Source organism: Acinonyx jubatus, chromosome D1 (assembly GCF_027475565.1).
Source record: "Acinonyx jubatus isolate Ajub_Pintada_27869175 chromosome D1, VMU_Ajub_asm_v1.0, whole genome shotgun sequence".
Taxonomy (NCBI): Eukaryota; Metazoa; Chordata; class Mammalia; order Carnivora; family Felidae; genus Acinonyx; species Acinonyx jubatus.
The window spans coordinates 90,094,093-90,117,514 of record NC_069390.1 but is presented as its reverse complement, the minus strand read 5'-3'; the positions used below and the strand labels follow the sequence as shown (position 1 = coordinate 90,117,514).

General features: G+C 48.1%; 1 protein-coding gene across 6 annotated transcripts in view; it reads right to left on the bottom strand.

The window, feature by feature from the left end:
- KIRREL3 (kirre like nephrin family adhesion molecule 3) overlaps positions 1 to 23,422 on the bottom strand; it is a 550,840-nt gene that overhangs the window by 110,048 nt on the left and 417,370 nt on the right. For all 6 annotated transcript variants that reach the window (XM_027036894.2, XM_027036896.2, XM_027036895.2 and 3 more), the window contains one exon: positions 15,110 to 15,187. In XM_027036894.2, the coding sequence (XP_026892695.1) occupies positions 15,110 to 15,187 (78 nt within the window). The remainder of the gene's footprint in view (positions 1 to 15,109; positions 15,188 to 23,422) is intronic.

Here is a 23,422-nt window from a genome sequence, read left to right as displayed (position 1 = left end):
CAGGGCAAGAGTCGTCCACAGCTAGGCAGAGGCACCGGGCATTTTTGATCCTACCCTGCTGCATCCCCATTCAGAAGCTTTTTTGCAGAGGCCCACCCCCTACACTAGCTTTCTTGCTGAGTCCTGGGCTGGGTGAATAATGACTTCCATTCCTTGCACGGCTGGGGGCTCTGGCCTTTGCGACACCGTAGTGCTGAGCCTCTTATCTGTTCTGAGACCGCCCAAGGAGGACCAGCTGCTGCCCGGAGAGGCCCTTCTGCTGGGGCATGGGATCAGGGGCAGCGAATGGGAGTTTTTTCCCAGGCCCCATTCCCGCCTGCCCCCAGGACATCCCTATCTTCCAGCCAGGAGTGCAGCAGCTCCTCTAATAGAAGAGTTACTCCCGGCTGCGCTAGAGGGAACAGAGGCGCTCTCAAGCCTCTTCCCCTAAATGCAACAATATTTGGTAACACTTGGCGTCTTGGGGAGAGAATTCATGTCCGTAATTAGTTACTGTATATCACCGTTAGTACTCTGCTCAGGATTTACTGGGCAAATACCATTTAACTACACAATAACTACAGGTCCTTGCTGCTTATTGGGTAATTTACTAAGGCTGGGGGAATGGGGCAGGAGGGACTCTGAATAGGAGGCATTGTAACCCCTTGAATCAAACTTTATGAGTTTGGGTTTGGCAGGGAGGTGGCTGCCGGTAGCCAGCTCTCATTGCTTTGTTTTGCAGAGTTGGCTGGCAGACTGCTTCCTTCCCTTTATTTATTGCAGGAGAGGTCTGGGACTGGGGTCTGAGGCTGCCCAGAGCTACGGAGGGCCTTCTGGTAGAGAGGGTCTTTGGCTGAGCACAAAGGAACCCAGCAGGAACCTAGGCTTGGTGTCCTGGGGGCTCCATCCATCCTTCCATTTACTCCCTCGTGGGGCCTCTTTTTGTATCTGGGCCAGTGGGTGGGAAGTACACACGGGGAACTGCCCTTGGCTGGCACTATCACCATAAACCCTCTCTTCTCTCTCAAGTGCCACGTTGGTTGGGAAGCAGCCATACCCGGACACTTGGCTGGAATTCCCAGCCTTAATCTGCTTGAGCAAAGTCTGTCTTTGTTTGGCCACGCACTGTCTAAACTCCCCTAACCTATTTAGACCACGGAGAGGGGAAGAGACGCAATAATGAAAAACTCAACGTGCAACATTGCCTTACGCAATCTAATAAATTACTCGGTACCCGGCTGCCAGCTCAGACTAAGCCCGATATTGCCTGCAGTAATTATTTGGATCAAATGCAGTTTATCTGCTTCATATTTGTGCTTCTGTGCTCAGTGGTAACTTATAAATGTCATTGTGGTGTTTATTTGTTATAATGAAACTTAATGGCGTTGGAAGCCAGGAGCAGAGCGGGTGGGGCGGCAGGTTTAAAACAATCTCTTCATCTCTGGAGAAAGAATGAGGCAAGATAACATGGAACTTCCCCAGAGGGAGGAGATTTGCAGACATGGTTGTGTCCTCGTGCTGTGCGGTGGGCAGAGAGGGCCAGGGAAGATCTGGCTAGGTTTAATCTCGGCACTGCCCCATCTGATGTCTTTCCTCCATCTTCTAAGGGTGTTTCACAGGTAGGAGGTGTTTCATGTTCACACCACCCAATGGGTCGCCCAGATAAGACATACAGGCTGTCCAGGGGCTCGAGAGGCTAAAGTCCTATTGGATGGGGATGGAAATGAACACCCCAGGGTGACTGTACTGTGGAGGACAGACCATCAGACAGAGGCTGGGAGAAAAGAGTGGGGACAGAAAACAAAGGGAGGGTATCCTGGGGAGCCAAAAGAGGGCACTGCGAGGCTTTCCCCTTTGGGTGAGGAAGCAGCACTGGCGATAAGAAGCACAAAGCATGGGCAGAACAGGGAAGAGCTGGCCGGAGGTGGAGGCAGGGCGCCCCACTGACTCTGCAGAAGCAGTATGGACAAGGACAGGCCATTTAATGTAGAATAAAGGGCTTTGGCTTCATACAGCTCTGGACTCTGCCATTGACTAGCTATCCAGCTTTGGGCAAGTTATTTATCCTTCCAGAGTTTCGTTTCCTTATGTGGAAAATGGGAGTAGTAACAGATACCTCTCGGATGGCCGTGACGATAAGTGAGGTGATGTGTATAAAATGATGAACACGGTGTATGGCACACAGCAAATGATAAATAAGCGGCTGTGGCGGTGACTGGTGCATAGTAGGTGTTCAATAAATGTCTGCTGAGTGAATAAATGAATAATCACACTTCCCACCTGTGTGCATTATAAAGCCGTCTTCCAAAGAGCTGGGCTTGGATTGAGACCTCACAGACACGCAAGGCTGATCTTATCATCCCCATTTTATAGTGTGAACCTGGAGGAGAATGGTTATGGTAACTTGTTCAAGGCTACTCAGCTGGTACATGTGTGGGCATTGGCTCTTCTGCATCCCAGAGCAGGATTATCTCCACCAGTCACGGGGGACAGCTCCCCATCTATGCTGAGAGACTGAGCTCTTTCCTCCTGACCAACTGCCCTGCTCCCCGGAGCCCAGTCACACGGCCTGCACTGACCTCCCCAGTTGAACCTGGTTGCAGAGGTTAAGTTGGGGCCTTTCCGTCCATTTTATCTTAATACTACATTTAGTGTTTACTCATGAAATATTCATTTTCTCCCCTCAGCGACATGCTCATACAAGGCTCCTAACATCATAAATATGGATGAAAATTATTGCCATTGTTATTTCTCCCACTAGCCAGCTCCCTCCCCCCGCACCCTCCCTGTTTTGATCTCAGCAAAATGGGACTGACTTGAGGGTTTTAGCCTGGAACTCTTGTAGTAATGCCTTGCATCTTGTGGTGCTTTATGCTTTCTCAAAGAACCTGTATGAGCATCACGCGTATGCCCATTTTGCAGATGAGAAAGCCTAGGTCAAGAGTGATCAAGGTCAAGGCCACACACCTAGTCAGGAACCAAACTTACTTTTAAAAACATTTATTTGTTGACTGTTTGACTTGTGATGAAATGTTCTCTGGGAAACTGAATGTGTTTGTTTCATGTAAAGAAATAGGAGCACAATCTTATTTGTATTGTACTTTACAATGTGCTATTTTTCTGGTCCTCACAAGGCAGGCTTGAGTTTTGCCTATCTGACAAAACTCACACAAGTTGGCGGCAGATCTGGGCCTTAAACCATCATTTCCCAAAATGGATTCCAAGGAACATTAGTCCTAAAACACGCTCTAAGGAAAACCGTTTTGTAGTCAAACAAGTTTGGGAAACTCTGCGAACCACATACCCCTTTCAGTGGTTCCCTGTGCCCTTTGGCATATTAAAATCTCTGATGCGTTCTGTAGGATGGACCTGTTTAGTGGGGGCTGACCCAGCTTCTCCCCGCCCCGCCCCGCCCCCACTTATTTAACCATGGAGCCTGGTTTTCATGGAAAACCTATTACCATGCTACGGAAATGCTGCTCCAGGGAAATGTGTATGTCTGGTCCCTCTTCCTCTTTCTGAAGTCATAGGCTTAGAGCAGGGCTGGGAGAGGAGAGGCTGAGGACAGGGTGGAAAGCATGCCTGTGGGGCCACCATAACTGAGGTACCCTCATCTCATGCTTTCTCTCCTCCTTCCTACACCCCTAAGGCAGTGAATTCCAGATAATTCACTCAGTGTTAGGTGTAGTCAGTCCAGTCTATATCTGAGGCAGGGTTAGAGGGGCGCCCTGATGGCTGATGGGGGGTCTCCATGGGCAGCGTAATGCAGGGAGATATGGGAGACAGTGGTCAGTGGCCATGAGGGAGAAGTCTACAGGGGTTCATGACAGGCGCTCGGTCATGGTGATGGAGGGAGTCACCCCACCCTCATCTCCCTAATACACAAAGCAACCTGAGGCAGAGTGGAAGTAAGAAGACCAGGGTCTGAGTCTTAGCTTCACCAGGTAATAGCTGGATGCCTTTGAGTAGATGACTTAATCTTTCTGAGCCTCTGTTTATGCTCAAAATGGAGATAACATACCTACTTTGTGATGTGATGAGGATTACACGATGTAAGTGTGTGTAAGTGCCTCCCTGTGTCTTTGTAGGTTAGCTCCCCACCCTACTCCTGATTTCTCAGGGTCCGCCAGTATTACTCAAGTCAGAACCAATGGCTTGCCCCACCTCTCTGCTCTAAGAACGTATCGCCCATATACTTCCATAGCTCTCCCATCACCCTGCCTTCTGCTATTTTATTATATGTCTGTCTCCCCACTGGACTCAAAATTCTTCGAGAGCTGCAGCCAACTGTGTCAGATGGCCCGCCTCCCTTGCCGTATTCCTGACTCTTGACCACTTTAGTGCCCGAAGGCTAACTGCTAATCCCCAGTATCGGCAACCTGAGGTCTCTCTTAAGCCAAAGGACACTCGGCCTCACGGAGGGCAGGCCAGAAGTGCCAGGGAATTTATAAGCCCACCCCAACAGGTCACAACCAGTTACTGACAGGAGCTGGCAGACCCATTCCTCACTCTTTGGGTGGTCCAAATTTGAGGTGTAAATGCCACTTCCCTTCTCTGGCATTCCCACTGGGGGTGGACTCCGGCCACCCAGTCTAGTAGCCGGCTTGAGGAGACCGGCCCAAGGATCCCATTGCAGAATGGCTCCTCCCCTCCTCTCTTCCTTGAGGTCAGACTCCCTCCTCTGTACCTGCTCAGGTCAAAGCTCTGGGTGCAGAGTCCCCCCAGCATCCAGCCACCGTCCTTCCTCAGGGAGAGGAGAACAGCTTGGTATAGTGTTTGAGATTCGTTCATGAATAATGGTTGAGAAGCGCTGTTCTTTAGTATGAAGAATAGTGGTTATTCCTGGCACATTTGACTTGGAGGTGGGGAGTGTTACATTGCTCTATTTATCCCACACTCTGTACGCAGTTACTGAAACTGTCGCCGTGTCCTATATTCCATAGGCCATTATGTGTATTTCAAACCATTATATAAATGGACTTGATTTGGTACTTCTGAATGTCATTAAACTCCTCCTATACCAGTAACAACACAGTTTCCATAGAAACTAATACATTTGAGAAGGAAAGGCACAGGGAAGAAAGCAGATGGAACAGGGGGGAAAAATGCGTCCGTCCGATTATTATTTCCAGAACGCAGGACCCAGTGACGTGACATGGCCACTCCACGGAGATGGGGCAAGCTCCTTCAGGTTTTTATTGACTCTCCTTTGATAAGAGCCGTGGATAATTCATCTTAGCCTGAACCTGCTCATTCCAGCACACAGCTCTAAAAACTTTATGGCACCGCAGGCCATTAAGCACGCTCATTTATTCAGACTCTTTCACCCTAGGGAGAGGGGTGGAGGGAGGGTCTTGGCATTCAGGGATGAAGCTTTTGGAGCTCACTGAGGATGGAGGGAAGGGAGGCAGAGAGAAGGAAGGAAGCCCCCTCAGGACACAGTGCGCAGAGGGTGAGACCCCAGGATTTTGCCAGTGGCTGTCACCTAAGTCACTTGGTTCCATGGCCATCAGTGCAGTTAGATGATAAACTGTAGATGTTCGGGGGTTGAAGGGGTTGAAGCCCTTTGTGAGAGCCTGGCCGAGGAGGTGCCCATGGCCTTGGTAGACAGCAAGTTTTCCCTCTCTGGAGGGATGCACACATAGGTTGCAATGGCCTCACAAAAAAAGTATGAGGGCGCTCCTGGGCAGTACTCACTTGGCCTAGAGTTTGACTGGATTCCCTTTATCTCCTCCTGTGCATAGCTGGTTACAGCAATTGTACCATTGTATGTTAATTGCCGCGATATCCTTGGAGGCAGGAATTGTGTCATTACACACCGAGGGCCTACCTAGCACAGGGCGAGGCACTGGTGACTAAGGGAGCGCACAGCACCACAGCATTCACAAGTGTTCCTGTGCATTGGTACTTGGCGGGGATACCGACCATCAGAAGGGGGTGTGGACTGGGTGATCTTTGGTCCCTTCTGGCCTTGAGCACCTCAGATGATATGGTTCTAAACTGCTCTGACGATGCCTGGGATTAGAATCTAGATTCTTCTGACTCCCCAGCTACAGTGCTTAGCCAGCAAGCATACTAACCACAACGCTGAAAGGAAAAACGAAAACAAAACAACCGCAGTAGCAGCTTGGTATGAAATATATGCAGTCTCCCCCAAGGGGCGGGCAAAGTTCCTGAGGACGGGGCTGTGTCCAGCCTCTCTGAGGTTCCTAAGCCAGGCACAGTGCTGGGCTCACAGGGGGCGATGGCTCTACTCTCTCTGCATCATGTCCACATCTAAGAACCTACTCCCCTTTCCTTTTCTCTTTGCTTCTCGTCTCTTTCAAAACACAGCCTCAACCCATATTTTGAGGGCAGACTTCCCTGATTGGTCCACCCAACCCTGTGACTCCCCGACTTCCAAGACTCAGCATAGTTAAGAGACAGGAGGACCCCACCAAGGGTCAGAAGCCTGGGTTCAAGTCTTGGCTCTATCGCTTGCAGGCTGAGATACTCAGGGCAAGTCACATGACTTTCCTGAGTCTCAGTTTCCTCCTCCTCACGTGATCTGTAATGTTTCTTCTAGGGGTCCCTGATTCTCAGATCACCCAGTCCCAGCATCTTGGGAGCCACCGACCAAGGGCAGAGAAGGTTACTTCCCTCGCTCTTCTTTCAATGTCTACGCTGTACAAACGTTATGCTAGGGTCCTGGGATGTAGTGGAGACCCAACGGAGCTTACAGATTAAGGGAAGGGTAAGGAAGACAAGTATTAGTTAAATAATGGCAATAAGAACTTACATGTACAGACTGAGCTAAGAAGGACCAGTAGAGACAGAGGCCCTGTGGCAGACGGGCCATTCCTGTTTGAGGAGCTGAAAGAGGCTGATGTGTCTGGGGTACAGTGTTAAGGGGACAAAGATGAGGACTGGATCATTTATAGCCTTGTAAAATATGCCGAAGATTTTGATATTTTTTCTAAAGCAATACAAAGCCATTCACATGTTTTCAAGAGGACGGTGACATCAGATTTGCATTTTGAAATATTGCTCTGGCTGAAGTGTGGAAAACGGATTGAGGGGGAAGGCGGGGGCATAGTGGGTGCAAGGAATCTGCTAGGAGAGTGCTTCAGTAGTCCAGCGAGGAACAGTGGTGATGGGGACAAGGGCAGTGGCCGGGAGGTGAACACAGGTGGTTGGACTCAAGAGATATTTGGGAGGTGACATTTCTAGGTCTTGCTGAGAACTGGATGTGGATGAGGGAGAAGGAAGTTAAGAACATTTTTTTTTTAATGTTTATTTATTTTTGAGAGAGAGAGAGAGAGAGAGAGAGAGGAGCAGAGAGAGAGAGGGAGACACAGAACCTGAAGCAGGCTCCAGGCTCCAAGCTGTCAGCACAGAGCCTGACGTAGGGCTCCAACCCACAAACCACAAGATCATGACCTGAGCTGAAGTCGGAGGCTTAACCGACTGAGCCACCCAGGTGCCCCAAGGAACAGGAAGTTTAGAAAGGAGCTGGGCAGGGTCTGTGGCCAAGGACCACCTTAGATAAGCAGGTTTCCCAGTAGGAATGGTGGCTGGAGGCATGGGCCCAGAAAAGTCTCTGGAATTCTCCATCAGGTCACGGAAGGAGAATGGCAATGGCGAGCCTCTTGTTGCAAAATGCCAAGTGAATTAAATAACAATCATAAAGTGCCCTCGAAGTCTGCGTCTTGCCATAAATAATAAACAGGAACGTTATACAAATAACCAGCTTTGCAGCCCCAGTGGAAGAAAACACATCAGTAAGAAAAATGAAATAAGAAAAAATGCACCCAAAAGCCCCAATGAACAAAATGACAGTATTAGCCAACATCCTGGGGGCTCTTGCAGGCAGTGAAAGAATAGTCTCTGGAAGCTGTGGGGCCTCAGCATAAGCCAGCCTGCTTGGCTGCACCAGCCAGAGCGGCAGGCGTTCAGAAGTCATCAGACCCGTTCTCCACTAGATCAGGTCCCTGGGCCAGGGTCCTGCTGCCCCTCTGCTCTGAAAAAAAAGCGCAGACTATCCTGTAGGCCTGCTTGACTGACTCATTGCCACCCAGGGGACAGCTGACATGGGCCTGAATTCACTCTCAGAGAACAGACAGGAAAAAGAAACACAGGTCTGCCTTCTGAGGCAGCTGAGCAAAGCCAGCCCATCAATACCCTGGTCCTGGTTCCTTTGGTGACCAGAGCATTTAAAATTAGGGGGTGAGTGGTGAGAATAGGGTGTGCGCAGAGTGCTGGGAGCCAAGATAGATTTTTTTTTTTTTTGAATCATCGCATTTCAAAGGCTTAGAGATGATCATATCCAACATTATTCACTTTCATATATGAGAAGGTTGACATCTGGATGTTCAGGGACTTGCCCAAGGTCACACAGCTGGCTCCGTATGTTTAGGTGCTCCTTCTGCTACACTGATGGGGGCACCTCTTTTTCTTACCAACTCTGTTAAGGGAGAGACAGGAAACGGGGCGTTTTAGGCAAATTTTTGTGGACTGGGGAACAGGAGTGCGGAAAGAAAGGATAGACTCCATGCCGGCACAGATAGTTCAGAGAGCTGCTGAAGACTCCTGGGCTCCCATCCTCCCGGAGTTCCCACCCCTGCGCATGGGTGAGAGGTGAGGACGGGCAGAGGGCATCGTGGTGGAGGTGTGTTTACCTTGAGTCTGGACTAGGAGGACGGCGCAGCCCAGGAGCTGCAGGGCACGCATGAGCCTGTAGGGGGCCTCCATCTGTGGGACCGGCTTTCTCCTTCCCGGGGGTTCGAGCCCCTCCCCAGGGGCCCAGAGGTCTCCAGTGAACAGAAGCTGCCTTTGCTAATCACTTGCATTTGTTTCTTCGTAGGAAGATGAAAACGACAGCGCTAGGAGGCATTTCTGCTTTCCCTTCACTGAGCTGGGAGAAGCAATCGGTCACTGCGGAAAGTCCTGGAAAACCCCCGCCCTGCCAGCTGTGCGCCGCAGAGGGTGCGCCTGTGGGGAGGAGGCAGGGCCTCCCGCGCAGGCGCACCTTGGCCTCAGAAAACTGGCAGGAAGGAAGGCCAGGACTTTGCTGTCTCCTTTCTTCGCCATTAAACATCCTCTTCCTCATTTCCCCTTCTCAAGAGTCCTAGGGGCTAATAGAATTTTCTGGTTCCTTAGAAATGATCTTCCCTGGTCTGCGTCTCTCAGTCCAGGCCTTTCCTGATTTCCTCCCACACCACCTGGAGACTTCTGTGTTCTGCCCCCCTTCCCCCAGCCCCTCCCACTTTCTCTGTATCTTCAGCTGCCCTGAAAACCAAACCAAGTTAAAGCGTTAGGGGCTTCCCTTCTGTTCATGGCCTCCTCTTTTGGAATTCCAAGAGCACTGGGCTGGATGTCAGGAGACCTGGAATGTGGTCCTGGCTCTTCCAGCAACTTCCCATTGAGCCTAGGCAAGCCACTCAACGATCCTGGGCCTCCCTGGGTTGGTGGTCGCCCTATAACTCTAGGGTTGTTGAAGTTCTAACACAGAGGAATACCAAGCTTTTCAAGAGGCAGGCAGCGCCCCTCAGCAGATGCCATGTGAAAGCTTTCTATCCTGCCTATGAATAGTGTCAACCCTGGGTAGGCAATGTGCATTGACAAGGTGAGTGGTTCTGGCTGGGATCTCCAGGAAAACTGGAGAGAGCCAGTTTTGAGAAGAGCCAGGAAAAGGGAAGGGAATACAGGTGTGTGTGTGTGTGTGTGTGTGTGTGTGTGTGTGTGTGTGTGTGTGTCAGGGGTGTGGGATAAGGAAACAGTGGGAACAGTTCCCTTTGCAGATTTGGTGGGCATATCTGTCTAGAGATGCCCCGAGGATGTGGCCCAGCAGTAGATGGGGAGAGGATGGAGAGCTGGTGCAGAGAGGAGGGAGACCACCTGTGGGGGCCTCCCCTCGGCTGACCTGCCCGGGCCCTGGCCTCCAGTAAGGGGCTATTGTACCAGAATAGGAGGAGGGCTGAGAGGTAAGACTTAGGACACTCATTTTGTGGAAAGCTCCATGTCAATTTGCTCTGCCTGGTGGCTCTTTCTCAAGACCCACCTTACACCTGTGGATGACTTCGTGTATCCCTCTGTTGTCAGTCAGGGCATTGATTCATTAGTTACATTACAATTGATGGACTACTCCTTATGTGTGAGACACTGGGCAAAGGCCCACGGGTAGGCGAGGAACATCTTTGCTTAACTCTTAGATGGGACAGACAGCCTAATCAGTAATCCCCAATTAGAGTAAGTGCCACAAAATAAATAAGCCGGTTGCCACGATGGCGCATAATGGTGGGGGAAGAGGGGCATCTAATTTAGGTAAGGCAGTCCGGAAGGATTTCTTTATGAAGGTGACAGTAACATGGGGAGGTACCTGTGTGTTTGAACTGTGGGCTCCTCGAGGGCAGGGATGATGTCTTATTTCCTGTGAAAGCTCCAGTGCTTAGAGCAGTGTCTGGCATTTATTATGCCAATTGGTATTATTTTTATGGTAGGTGTTCAATGAACTTTTGATGAATAAATAAATGATCTCTTTCCAGCAGTTCGTATTTAAAGAACCATGTACTTAATCACATGAAGACAATTATGTCGAACACACCTGATATTCTTACGCCTAATCTGTCTTCATTTCCTCCTCTCTCGTCTGCCCTTCACTGAATTTTGTTTGTGTCTCCATGTGATGCCTCAGATGTGTTAAGTCCAAACAGGAAAGAACACACACACCCCTCCCCCCCCCAACACATTACCCACCAAATGCTGCAGATTCTACCCGAGAAGCTATTAAGTGCTCCCAAATAGAGCAAACCTCTCATTGACTATCACATGCCTCCTTAAACGATCTTTGAATAGTGTTTTCTTTTTATTGCTTTGTGTAGTTTAACAGCACCAATTGCGATTACTCTAGCTGATGATAAACCCCAGATCTATAAAACTCCTGTTCATTCATTATTTTTTCTCTTGCTCCTTCTCAAGCTATTATTATTATTATTATTATTATTTTTAGACTGTAGCAAGGAGTAGGGGGAGGGAAGAGGAAGAAGGAGATAAAAAGATACCAAATTAACAAGGAGACAGATGAAATAGGAGACCACTTCTATAATAGGGTGACAGACACCCTATTAGATACTGCTAAAACAGAACAAATATGCTTTAATACGGAACAAGTAGGTCTTTTATATTTATTCTAAATTGGAAATATTATGATCACCACCTTATCTTTAATGGGAGAAGCAGCTAATTGTTCCAATATCTCACTAATTCCAGCATCTGGGAGAAAATTATTTTTTACCATTTTACCAATTGTTCAATTTATACCTAGGTGTGGACAGCGATTTCTGTTTCTTGATCTATGTCATGGCTGTGATTCCAGTTCAATTATTAATATGTGGAAGTTATAATTATTTTGAGTATTGGTACAAGATAATTATAAACCATAAAACAGCTCCCCATGCTTGCTGATGCCTTTTCTTATCCGCAGACGTGCTGGAGTTTGGGCATGCGCCTTTTAGAGACAGAGAACATGCATAATGTGGCACTTGGGGTAGCAAGACTGGCTGCAGTGGGGAGCAGAGGAGCCTTTGCCTCCCCCGCAGTTCCTTTCTCTTCTCCTTCCGTGCTTCCCACCCTCCAGAGCCAAAGCCAGTCCATAGCCTGCATCTCCCCACTGTCTCACCCTCCTCCCATCTGGTCTATTTGTTGTTGAGATGTGGAACTCATCATATGCGGTGGCTTAGCTTGCTTGCCACCCCTTTGTCTCCTTGTTTACCCAGCAGCAGCAGCAGCAGCAGCAGCAGCAGCAGCTACTGTGTGTGTGGCTGTGTGTATGTGCACGAATGTCTGTGTTGGGGAAGTTGGGAGGGGTGAGAACGACAGGCAAAGGAGGAGGCAGGGTAGGGAGTTAGGTGCTCTGTTACCCATTGGCTAATGCCTCTATTCCCTCCCTCTTTCTGAATAACTTGCTTTATTCCCAATTAATCTTCACTAGGGGGAGGGTTTTGGCAGGGGTAAGGTACCTGGGATTGCTCATTCTTAACCAAGTCCACCACAGCCAGGGGAAAAAGAATAACACATTTGGGTGGATTGCATGTGTTTGGAGAAGGGGCTCAGAGAGAAGAGGCACTGTTTTGGTATCTTCCCATTTTGACAAGAAAAAAACTCTTTAAAATGCCATCTGCAGGGCACCTGGGTTAAGCTGGTTAAGCGTCCAACTCTTGATTTTGACTCAGGTCACGATCTCACAGTTTGTGGGTTCGAGCCCCGCATCAGGCTCTGCTCTGACAGTGCGGAGCCTGCTTGGGATTCTCTCTCTCCCTTTCTGTCTGCCCCTCCCCTGCTCGTGCCCTGTCTTTTTCTCTCAAAATAAACAAACATAAAAAATTTTTAAAAATGCCATCTTAGTTTGGTTTTTGCAGACGGCAAAGCTAACTGTCCTCAGAAATAATCAGATCCTAGTCTTGGTTCCAAGTCCTCCTGTAGTCCCCCCTCTGACTCCCTTCCTTCCCTTTTTAATTAAACAGTATCTAATGTCTACTTAATATTAAATTTTTTTCTACCATTTTTTATTTTTATTTTTTTAATATGAAATTTATTGTCAAATTGGTTTCCATACAACACCCAGTGCTCATCCCAACAGGTGCCCTCCTCAATGCCCATCACCCACCCTCCCCTCCCTCCCACCCCCCATCAACCCTCAGTTTATTCTCAGGTTTTTTTTAAAGTTTATTTATTTTTGAGACAGAGCATGAACAGGGGAGGGTCAGAGAGAGAGGGAGACACAGAATCGGAAGCAGGCTCCAGGCTCTGAGCCATCAGCCCAGAGCCCGACGCGGGGCTCGAACTCACGGACCACGAGATCGTGACCTGAGCCGAAGTCGGACGCTTAACCGACTGAGCCACCCAGGCGCCCCTTTATTCTCAGTTTTTAAGAGTCTCTTATGGCTTGGCTCTCTCCCTCTCTAACTTTTTTTTTCCATTCCCCTCCCCCATGGTGTTCTTTTAAGTTTCTCAGGATCCACATAAGAGTGAAAACATATGGTATCTGTCTTTCTCTGTATGACTTATTTCACTTAGCATAACAGTCTCCAGTTCCATCCTACCACTTTTTAAATCCCTGGTTCAGAGTATTATCATTATACCTTTCTGCTATGGCAGATGCATTCAGAACCCTTGCTACATAATGAATTGTGTGTTCCCCCTGCCATTTCTGTGTTAAAGCCCCTAACCTCCAATGTGACTATATATTTGGAGACAGGGCCTTTACAAAAATAATTAAGGTTTAGCAAGTCATAAGGGTGGAGCCCTGATCGGACAGGATTAGTGTTCTTATAAGAAGAGACACCAGAGATCCAGTTCTCTCTCTCTCTGTGCCCCAGTGAGGGTACAGTGAGAAGTGGCCATCTGCAAGTCAGCCAGAGAGCTCTCACCAGAACCTCCCCCTGCTGCCACCTTGCTCTTGGACTTTCAGCCTCCAGGACTGTGAAGAAATAAGTTTCTGTGGTTAAAGCCATCTAGTCTGCAGTATATGGTTATGGCAGCCTGGGCTGACGAATATACCCCTCCCTTAGCCACTGATGAAAGGTTGTAGGGGGTGTTCATCAGCCTTGTGGCATGATTCTTTTTAGGCCCCAGGATCTGGAGTCACTATCCTTCTGCTGGGGTCAGACACTTGGAACTTGAGGTTTCTAATCCAGCCTAGCTCCTGACTTTCTGGCTTCCCCAATCCCTGCGAACCTCATTTTCAGCCTCTCTAATGAGCGTTGCCAGCAAGAGAATGTGTCTATTCAGCACTACGGACAGAGGCACCCTGTCAATTCCCACAAATTAGAAGTTACTGGCTAGCACTCTCACAAAGGTGGTATTGGGGAGGGAGGAGGTGGGCTGAGCAAGAGACAAATCAGGGAGGAAGACCACCTGGCAGGATGTGGACAATGCAGCCCCTAACCCTGGCTATGCTCAGCCATGGGGCTCCTACAAACGACAAGTGCCTTCTTGATGCTGCTGCCTTCTTACACAGGCTGCACAACGCAGGAGGGGATTCTCCTTGTACTCAGTTGTGCTGGCCTAACTCTTGTCAAACTGTCACCGTGATGGGTGCTGGTAACAAACCTACAGCTGGCAAGGTATCAGGACTGGGGAGACCATGGTGGTGTGGGTGTCACGGACTGTGGGCTGGGAGAAGAGCCAGCAAAGGAGCATGGGAAGAGGGCCTCAGAAGTTTGGTATAACTTTGGGGGTAGAGATGGTACAGGTGAGCTGCCTCCTCCATGCCTGGGATGGGAATGAGGCTCCAGGGGCTCTGGGCCTTGGGAGGGGAGGGGCCCAGCTCATGGCAAGCTGGCTGGTGGGGAGCCAAGGCTGCATTTGTCTGACTTTAATGAATAAATGGCATCCCCAGCCATTGTTTATCTACTTTTGAATCCTGACAAACAGTCTGTGGCATCTGATGGAGAGGGTTATTAGCTGCACGGAGACAGATGGCTGGGGATGAGGGGATTGGCTCTTTATTATAGCAGGCCCACAAGTGACAGCCCCCCTTTTACTTCCCAGCCTCCACATCAATGTCAATACCTTCCTAGAGCCTTCTGTGACCCAGTGAAGCCTCAGAGGAAAGACCCAGAGCAAAAGGAAGGCAGAACAGCCCATGAGTAAGAGGGAGAGATAGGGCCAGTGGAGTTGGAAAAGACAGCAGATTTCCAATTGTAAGTTCTATGAAAATAAAAGCTCTGCCTTATTCTTTACTATTTTCCCAAGTGCCCTGTAAGGTGCTGTTTATTCAATAGGCATTCAAAAAATGTGAATGATTGAAGAGAAAGGTAGAGAGGTCTGGATTAAAAAAGATAATAGAAGCAGATTTAATTGTGCTGGGTGAGTGGTTGGGGAACAAAGGTAGGAAGGAGAGAGGAAGACAAGTAGAGGGCACAAAGGGAGTAGGGAAGATAGCAGAAGGAAACGTGCTTACCAATCAGCATGCTGTGTTTTAGGCATTAGCTACTCTTCCCCACATTACTATATAAATAGCTTCATGGAAATCCAACCGCTCTGCCCACTGTCCCAGGTTCTTCTTCCTGCTACCATAGCAGCAGGGCAGCTGCAGGGAGGATTTCACCCTCCACCTTACCCCCAAGAGTGTGGGCAGGTTCTCACTGACCTTCATTCATTCTCCGAAACTTGTCCTTGGCCATGTAGCCCAGCACCAGACAGCATCCTCTCTTCTGGAGGCCCAGCTCTGGAAGAAAAGCACAGGTGAGTGAGCTTAGAATGGATCAGGTGTCATTGAAGGCCCCTTTGCAGGGGCTACGAAGCTGCTGCCTTTATAAACAGGGCTACTTATTTAACATTTATGTAGCACTTGCGATGGTCCAGGCATCATTTTAAGCCAATAACTCCTCATTCGATCTGCACGATAACTCTGTGAGGTGCGTACCATTATCTCCATTTTATAACATCCCCGTTTACAGATGTATTGAGTAGGCAGTCTTAAATGGAAGAACCAGCTGGTGGCAAAACCAGGAGTTTGAATCTAGGCAGTATGGCTCCAGAGTCCACGCTCGTAACCACTACTCACAGGTTAATGAGGCTCTCTATATAGGCTGGGGGCCTATACCCAGATCATGCTGTGGTTGACCCAGATCATGCTGTGGTTGTGATCAGGCCTGCCAAAAAAAGAGGCAGAGTCCAGCCAGTGGTGTCCGGGATGGAGCAAGACAACCAGACACAGGGGGTGATTCAGAAGAATGACGAAGCGGTTGGGTGAATTTGCGGGAAGATGTGGGGGTGGAGGTAGGGGTAGAGGAGTCTACCTTTCGGGAGAGAGTGAGTTTCTGGGTCTGGGGATTCCCATACATTCCTATATTCCGGCACAAGGCAGTGCCTTCCTCAAGCACTTATGAGGTGTGGACTCAAGTGTGGAGCACAGGGATTGGAATGGCTAAGAGACACAAGACACAGATTGTGGTCCCACGAGACTTTGACACAACAGAAAAAATAAGGCAGGACAACGATCCTAGGTAGCAAATGCAAGAGGTTTTTTGTTTTTGTTTTTGTTTTTTTTTTTCCACGGCATTTGGTAAATGGGTGCCCACTGTGTGTGGGCGTTGGACTAGAGTACATCTGCCTCACAAGAGAATGAGATTTCCCCTCTGGTTTTTATCCTCTAATTCTGATCTGTCTTAAGCGCTTTATGGGCTTTGAAGCAATTCTACACCAAATTCCTCTTCTGATCCCCCACAGCACCCCATGAGGTGAGCAGATAGGTTACTGCTATTCATACTATGCAGATGGGAAACCCAAAGTTCAAAGATGTCAAATGACTTCCCAGGATTATTTTAGACCCCCTGCCCCGCTTCTTTGCTTGGAACTCATACAAATGTGACAGCTGCCATAAACTTGGCGAATGGACAAGGGGTATGATTTCTGGAAGAGGGAATGTGACTGCACCCCCTCCCAGGGCTTGCCAGGCTTTCTGGGCACCTAGGGGTTCCCTCCATTCGTGTCTCAGGGAAGGTGGGCCCCAGTGAGTGCCACATTAGAGCAACTTCTCTTGGGACACTGGGTGTTTCTCTGAGCCCTGGAGGTTAACATCTAGGCTGTTAGAGCTTAGACAGGATGGGCTCATTTCTCCTCCCTACCTCTCCATCCACCTCTTGTCACCCAGGTCTACCCTCCATGGGTTGCAGGATGAAAGGGTCCATGAGAGACAGATAAGTCAAGCTTAGGGGCTCTTGCCCTAGAGAAAAACAAAGCATGGCGTTCGGTGGCAGAATGCCACGGCCCAGGGAGGTTACTAGCTTTGATCTCTTGATTCTCTAAAGGGGTTTATTAACTATCAGTAAAGAGCAGAGAAGCAGATCTGAGCGTGCCTTTTCCAAAGGCGCTCACTTCTCTTCCGTCCCCTCCATGAGCACGCTCTTCTGAAGGCACGGCCAAGCCAACCTCACTTCAAACAGCTTTACATCTCAGGCGCCCAAATTGACGATGTTAAGTTCCCTCATCCAAGGCCTTGGCTCTTTCTTCAAGGGCTCCTGCTCTGTCGAGGGCCCTGTGGATCAAAGCCCCTTTGATGTTTACTTACTATATTTGTGGATTCTTTCTAACAACCACCTTCAAGAGGCAGGAATGCAGCCTGCCAGGAGGGGGCCAGTGGAAGTACAAGCTATGAGGAGGCTCTCAGCCCCTGCGAACAATAGCCCCTTGCCTGAGACTCTGGGACTGTATAGAAGCCTCAACATGCTGACGACAGGCAGAGTTAACCAGCCCATTATAATTGCACGACCATTGTTCATCACCACAATGATAAAACTGCTGACGGTTCTTATTATATTTTCCATTGACTTCTTATGCCCATCTAAAGCACATCAGCAGTGACCCCTAATGAGAAAAGGAGCTGGGGTTCCTGCAATGAGCCCAGGGAAGCACGGAGGAGTGGGGGCAGAAGGTGCTGGATGGATTTAGGCCAACATTCCTGTTGGTCTTGCTGGACCATCCCCTAAGCTCTCAAGAAAATGGAGCAGGCATAATTCTCCTAAAGATTGAGAGAGTGTGGGCGACCTGTTGAGTCCAGATCGTCTATGTTGGCTGTCTCTGCCACCCCAACTCAACCCATCGTGTGTCACATAATAGGTTGCCCCCAGGGTGACTGCCTGAGGAAAGAGGCCACATGGATGGTTATCGTAAGTAAGAGTCTCACGGACCATGTTTGATTTTCGCAAATGAGCAGGAAAAGAATTTTTTAAAAACCTGATTAATAAAAGAAATGGAGGGCGAGGCAATTTCTCAATGTATTTGGCTCATTTAATTTGACACGTGTGGGTTAGTCTTAATTATTTAGGCAGCTATATTACAAGGCGCTAATAAGCACACTGAAGAAATGTATTAAGTGAGAGGGCTCTCCAACTGAGTCCTCACTGAGAAGTGGGGAGAAGCCACTGGGATCCTTGCAAGAATGAGCAGGTTGGAGAATTAGTGAAGTGAGAATTAGATAGCTATCCACATATGAAAATTTGGGATGTTCTTTGGAGAGATTTGCAGAGCTAAATTAGAGGTCACTGGGTCCACAGGAGGAAGGAGGGCTGAGGTGGGGGAGGGGAGGAGAATGTGGAAATCCAAGAGGGGAGGAGGTGTGTTGTCAAAGGCACTGAGCAGAGAGAGGGCTGGGTGGGGCGTGGCGGGGGGTGGCAACGGGAAGTAATCGCTTTGTCTTGGAGAAACTCTACCCCCGCCAAACGAAGCAGGCTCCTCTTAGGGGAAAGATGATGGACTGTGACACAAAGAATCTTTCACTTGGTGAGCTAGACCAGCCACCAGACTGCCACCTTCCTTGTCACACAAGGCTGGGACCGACAGTGGAATCAGATCACAGATGCCCATTTTAACAGCAAGATGTCGGGGTCTTCTCTATGTGGACCTTAGGGCTGCAGCCTTTGGTTGAGCACTTATCAGTACAGAACCATCAGATGTACCAAAGGCAGCCGTGGAAAATGATGAATAGGAATTGAGTCATCCTCGCTTAAAAGGAAAGTTCACAGCAAAGAAGTCCAGGGTCACTGGCAGATGGGGTGGGGAGGGCACTGTCTGAGGAGAGCAAAGGCTTAAGAAATACTATTCTGCAAGGAAACATTTATGGGGAAAGGGCATTGTTTCTTGGGAAGAAGTGAATGAACCCCAGGAATTCCTGGACTGTGAGCCACAGAAGGGCCAGGATTGTGCCATTTTCAGCTCTGAGCCCTTAGTCCCCAACACAGTGCCTGGCACATGGCAGGAGCTCAGGACAAATCCGATGATTCGATGTAAGCACCAACTAAAGACTATTGGGCAGTCGCCTGCTCTCCCCTACCCAGGTCAGAATCAAACCAGGTGGGCTGAAACGTGGCACAATGGAGTCAGTTAGGTGAGGATCGTGGCCGAGTGAATGAAAGTTGTAAATTCATTGGAAAAGAAGTCTAGGAAACGGAGCTTTCCTCTGGGAGGAATAAAAAGGGCTGACTTTGTAAATGGAACCGTTTTCCTTCAGTTTCACAGGGTGACGATGGGACTTTTTCTAGCCTTAGGATTTCTTTATTCTTAGAGGTAATAACAATGATACAGTGCTATTACTTCACATTTGCGGGACCCTTATTTTTACACGATGCTGTCATATTCACTACCTTATTAGATGCCCACAGTAGCTCTGTGAACTAGGTGAGGAAGAATGGTCTATTTCCTCCAGTTTGGTTTCAGAGACTGAGATTCAGAGAAGTAAAAGGGCAGTTCAAGGGCAAAGTACGAGCTGATAATAGTACTCAGGTTAGAAGCCGGGTCTGATTTCTAGCTTTCTCAGGGGAAGGTCTCGGATCCCAGGGCTGCCGAGGCTGTGAATCAAGACAGACCAGACAATAGAGAACAGATGTTGGTGGCCCTGGCTAGGACAGTGTTGTGGGTTGAACTATGTCTCTTCCCTGCCCTTCCCCTCTCCCCCTCATTCACATGTGGAATGTGGATTCACCAGAGAATGTGACTTTATTTGAAGATAAGGCCTTGACAGAGATAATCAAGTTAAACTGCTCATTAGAGGGGCCCTAAGCCAATGCCCCTGGTGTCCTCATAAAAAGGGGACATTTGGAGACAGACACACATACAGGGAAAACACCATATGAACATGAAGACAGCCATCTACAAGCCAAGAGAGAGGCCTGGAGCAGATTCTTCTCTCAGAGAGCTCTGAAGGAACCGACAGGCCAGGTTTGCATCTTATAAAGACCATTTTGGCACTGGTGCAGAGGATGGATGGGGAGGGGTAAGCCCAGACAAGAGAGCGCCATTGTTTGACTATTGCAGTACTCCTGGTGAGAGATGATGGGCTGACATCTGCTCTCTCTCTCCCCACTCTCTGAAGACAGCCTGAGATCAGAAAGCAAGTGAAAGGACCCTGAGCTTTCTCAGGGGGACATTCAGAGTCTCTCCATCCCTGCCACCTTGACACAGGAGAGCAGTGGAGAGGCTGAAAATAGCTCACCAGATGGTTCCTGAGACCATATGGAGAAGGCGTCAGCTGGACCTGGCTAGAGTCACAGGGAGGCCATGTGTGCTTCGAAACTCTCAGTGTTGGCTGGAGCCTTGCTCTAGCACTCCAGAGTGAGCCATGCTCTGGGTGTCTCTGCACTTTATAAAATGTGGATACTAATAGTAAGACGCTCTGCACATGGTTAGTATGAAAATCAGATGCACTTGGTGAAGAATGCCTACAATGAAGTAGCTGGTAAGGGCGAGCTCAACAAATAGAAATGAAATGTCAGACTGGGGAATAGGGACCGTTAAATTCCTCCCCCTTCTTTACAGGTATGAAAGGGGAGACTCATCCAAAGTGATATAATGAATAATGAACTTTGGGGCGGTGTTCTTTGGAGGCTATTGTGGTAGCTACAAGTTGAGGGACTGGAAGAGGAAGTGAGTCAGGAAGACCAGCCAGGTGGGTACAGCAGGTGAGGCTGAGGCCCCAGAGGGGCCAAAGATGGAGAGAACATGGTGAATCTGAAAGACATTCTGGGAAGAGACTATGGGCTGAGTGCCAGAGTGGCCAAGCAGAAGGGGGCAGATGACCACAGTGGCTTTAGTTGGGGAGGTTGGGGGAAGAGAGGTGTCTGTGTCAGAAGCAGCTGACAAAGGAAGCCAATTAGGCCATGGGGGGGGGGGGCGGATAATGGTGCATTTCTGGACTTCTTGTGTTTGAGGTGATGGGGTTCCCAAGTGAAGCAGTCTTTGATGATTACATGAGCTATGAAGAAATACATTTTTAAAAAGTTTATTTACTTATTTTAAAAGAGAGAGAGCAAGCTGGGAATGCAAGCTGGTGCAGCCACTCTGGAAAACAATATAGAGGTTCCTCAAAAAACTAAAAATTGCACTACTAGGCATTTATCCATGGGATACAGGTGTGCTGTTTCGAAGGGACACATGCACCCCCATGTTTATAGCAGCACTATCAACAATAGCCCAAGTATGGAAAGAGCCCAAATGTCCATCGATGGATCAATGGATAAAGAATACACAATGGAGTATTACTCGGCAATCAAAAAGAATGAAATCTTGCCATTTGCAACTACGTGGATGGAACTGGAGGGTATGATGCTAAGTGAAATTAGTCAGAGAAAGACAAAAATCATACGACTTCACTCATAGGAGGGCTTTAAGAGACAGAACAGATGAACATAAGGGAAAGGAAACAAAAATAATATAAAAACAGGGAGGGGGACAAAACAGAAGAGACTCATAAATATGGAGAACAAACTGAGGGTTACTGGAGGGGTTGTGGGAGGGGGATGGGCTAAATGGGTAAGGGGCACTAAGGAATCTACTCCTGAAGTCGTTGCACTGTATGCTAATTTGGATGTAAATTTTAAAAAATAAAAAATAAAATGAAAAAAATAAAAAGGGGAAAAAAGAATAAGAAAAAAAATAATGGAATTCACACATGTATGTTGTATAGAACTTTATGAAAAAGTATGCTGTTAGAACATGGCTTTATATCTACTTTTATTAAAATATTTTCCTTACTACATTACACAGGTAATAGTCTTTACCTGTGCATTTATTTTAATTTGTTTAAAATAAATATGTAATTATTATCATCTGACAAGAATTAAAAACTAATAGGTGGTGAAAAATTTTTTAAAAATGAGAGAGAGAGAGAGAGAGAGAGAGAGAGAGAGAGACAGAGAGAGAGTGGGGAGGGGCAGGGGCAGAGAGAGAGAGAGAGAGAGAATGCACCCTGTCAATGAGGAGCCTGATGTGTGGCTCGAACTCCTGAACCATGAGATCGTGACCTAGGCTGAAGTCAGATGCCTAACCTACTGAGCCACCCACCCAGGTGCCCCTGAAGAAATACCTTTTCAATCAGCTTTACTGACCTCAGAGAGCAGATGTCTTCTGTAGATCAAGTCATTATGTAATGAATAACATAGAAAGCAATGGAATAATATATGGGTAGACTCTGCCACAAGTGTTAGTACCAGCCCTGCACAACCAGCACGTATTTATAAACTGTGACAGGTATGGTATCTGGTCCACAGACGCTCATGGAGAGGCTCCTAAGTGCACCATGTGCAAGACAAAAACATGTAAGGCAAGCTTCCTCCCACAATGAGATGATAATCCAGTTGACTATGTAAGGCATATACTTGTGAAAAGGTGAACGAAAATCAAACACTGTAGTTCAGTAAAACAAAGTGTCATTAGCATGTGAATTATTTCCACACTAATGGCAATAATTGCTACAGGTCATGGGGTGGCTCTCGCCAAGGGCCCCGAAGGCTGGAGATTTGTCTGGGGGGTTGCCCTCGGTGGGCGTCCATACCGATGGCCTGACTCATCAAAAGCCAGTCTTGCCAGGATGCCTGGGTGATCACAGGATGCCAGAGCCTCGTGTTTGAGAAGTCCTCACCTTGATTCTGCTAAGCTCCTGCTTTCTGCTTCAGTTCTGCCTCACCCTGGTTTCAGCATTATTACTCACATCCCGGGCAATAATGGTGCCCATAAATCGCGCAGAGATCACAGTTTTCTGATCAACCTCTATAGTAAAGAGGCCTGAAGAGGGGAATAGCAAAGGCTTATTAATCCTGACTAGTGTCTGCCTATGGCCCTCCAGGACAAGTAATAAATGTTTAATAGCCCAATAATACCTGTTTCATAATTTTTGACTCTCATTGCTTGCTAACTCTAAGTTTATTAAAGAACTATAAACTTTACATTGTTGTAAAGACATAATTGCTATTTCATTACCTATTTAATATGAGTTAATTATATTAGAACTAAGTTTTTCCCCATTCATATTAAGTATCAATTAGTTGTTTTAAACTATTGATTTCTATTTAATTGCCTGTGCTATTACATACCAATTAAATTCTTGTAGGAGAAACCTGAACCAGCTATAGCCTTAAGTTTTTAAGATAATAAATTAGATGGCAAAGCTCAAGTGGCGTTATCTTCTTTCAGGAAGGGTCAGCAATCATTGTGATAATTCCCAAAGGTCTTTGTGACCCACCAGCTCATCCCTGCTAGTTCCTGCAGGGGCAGACCTCCCTCCGATAGCTGATGGTAAGAAGCTTCAGCTTCATGAGCAGCAATGGCAAGAAGTAACACTGGGGAAGCCCTTTACCAGCCCCTGGCCTCCTCAGCTGCCTCAGCCTGCCCTTACTGGCTGGCACGGCCCTATCCACAGGACGGCTAAGGCAGGCAGTCTTTCAGTGATTCCTTACCACCAGCTGTGGGGTCCATGACTGCCCATGTTGCCGCTGGCCCCAGACCCCACGTGCCTACAGGAAGTCTGGTGCCCATGTGGTCACTACTCCTCTGGCTTCCCCAAACTCCTGGTCCACTGGCCCGACTCTACGTTGTGCTCAAGACAAATCGGACATTTACCGGGTGGCAATGGGCGTTTGACTTTTCTCATCCTGTTTCCCCTTCACACCGACCTTGTAAAGACAGGTGT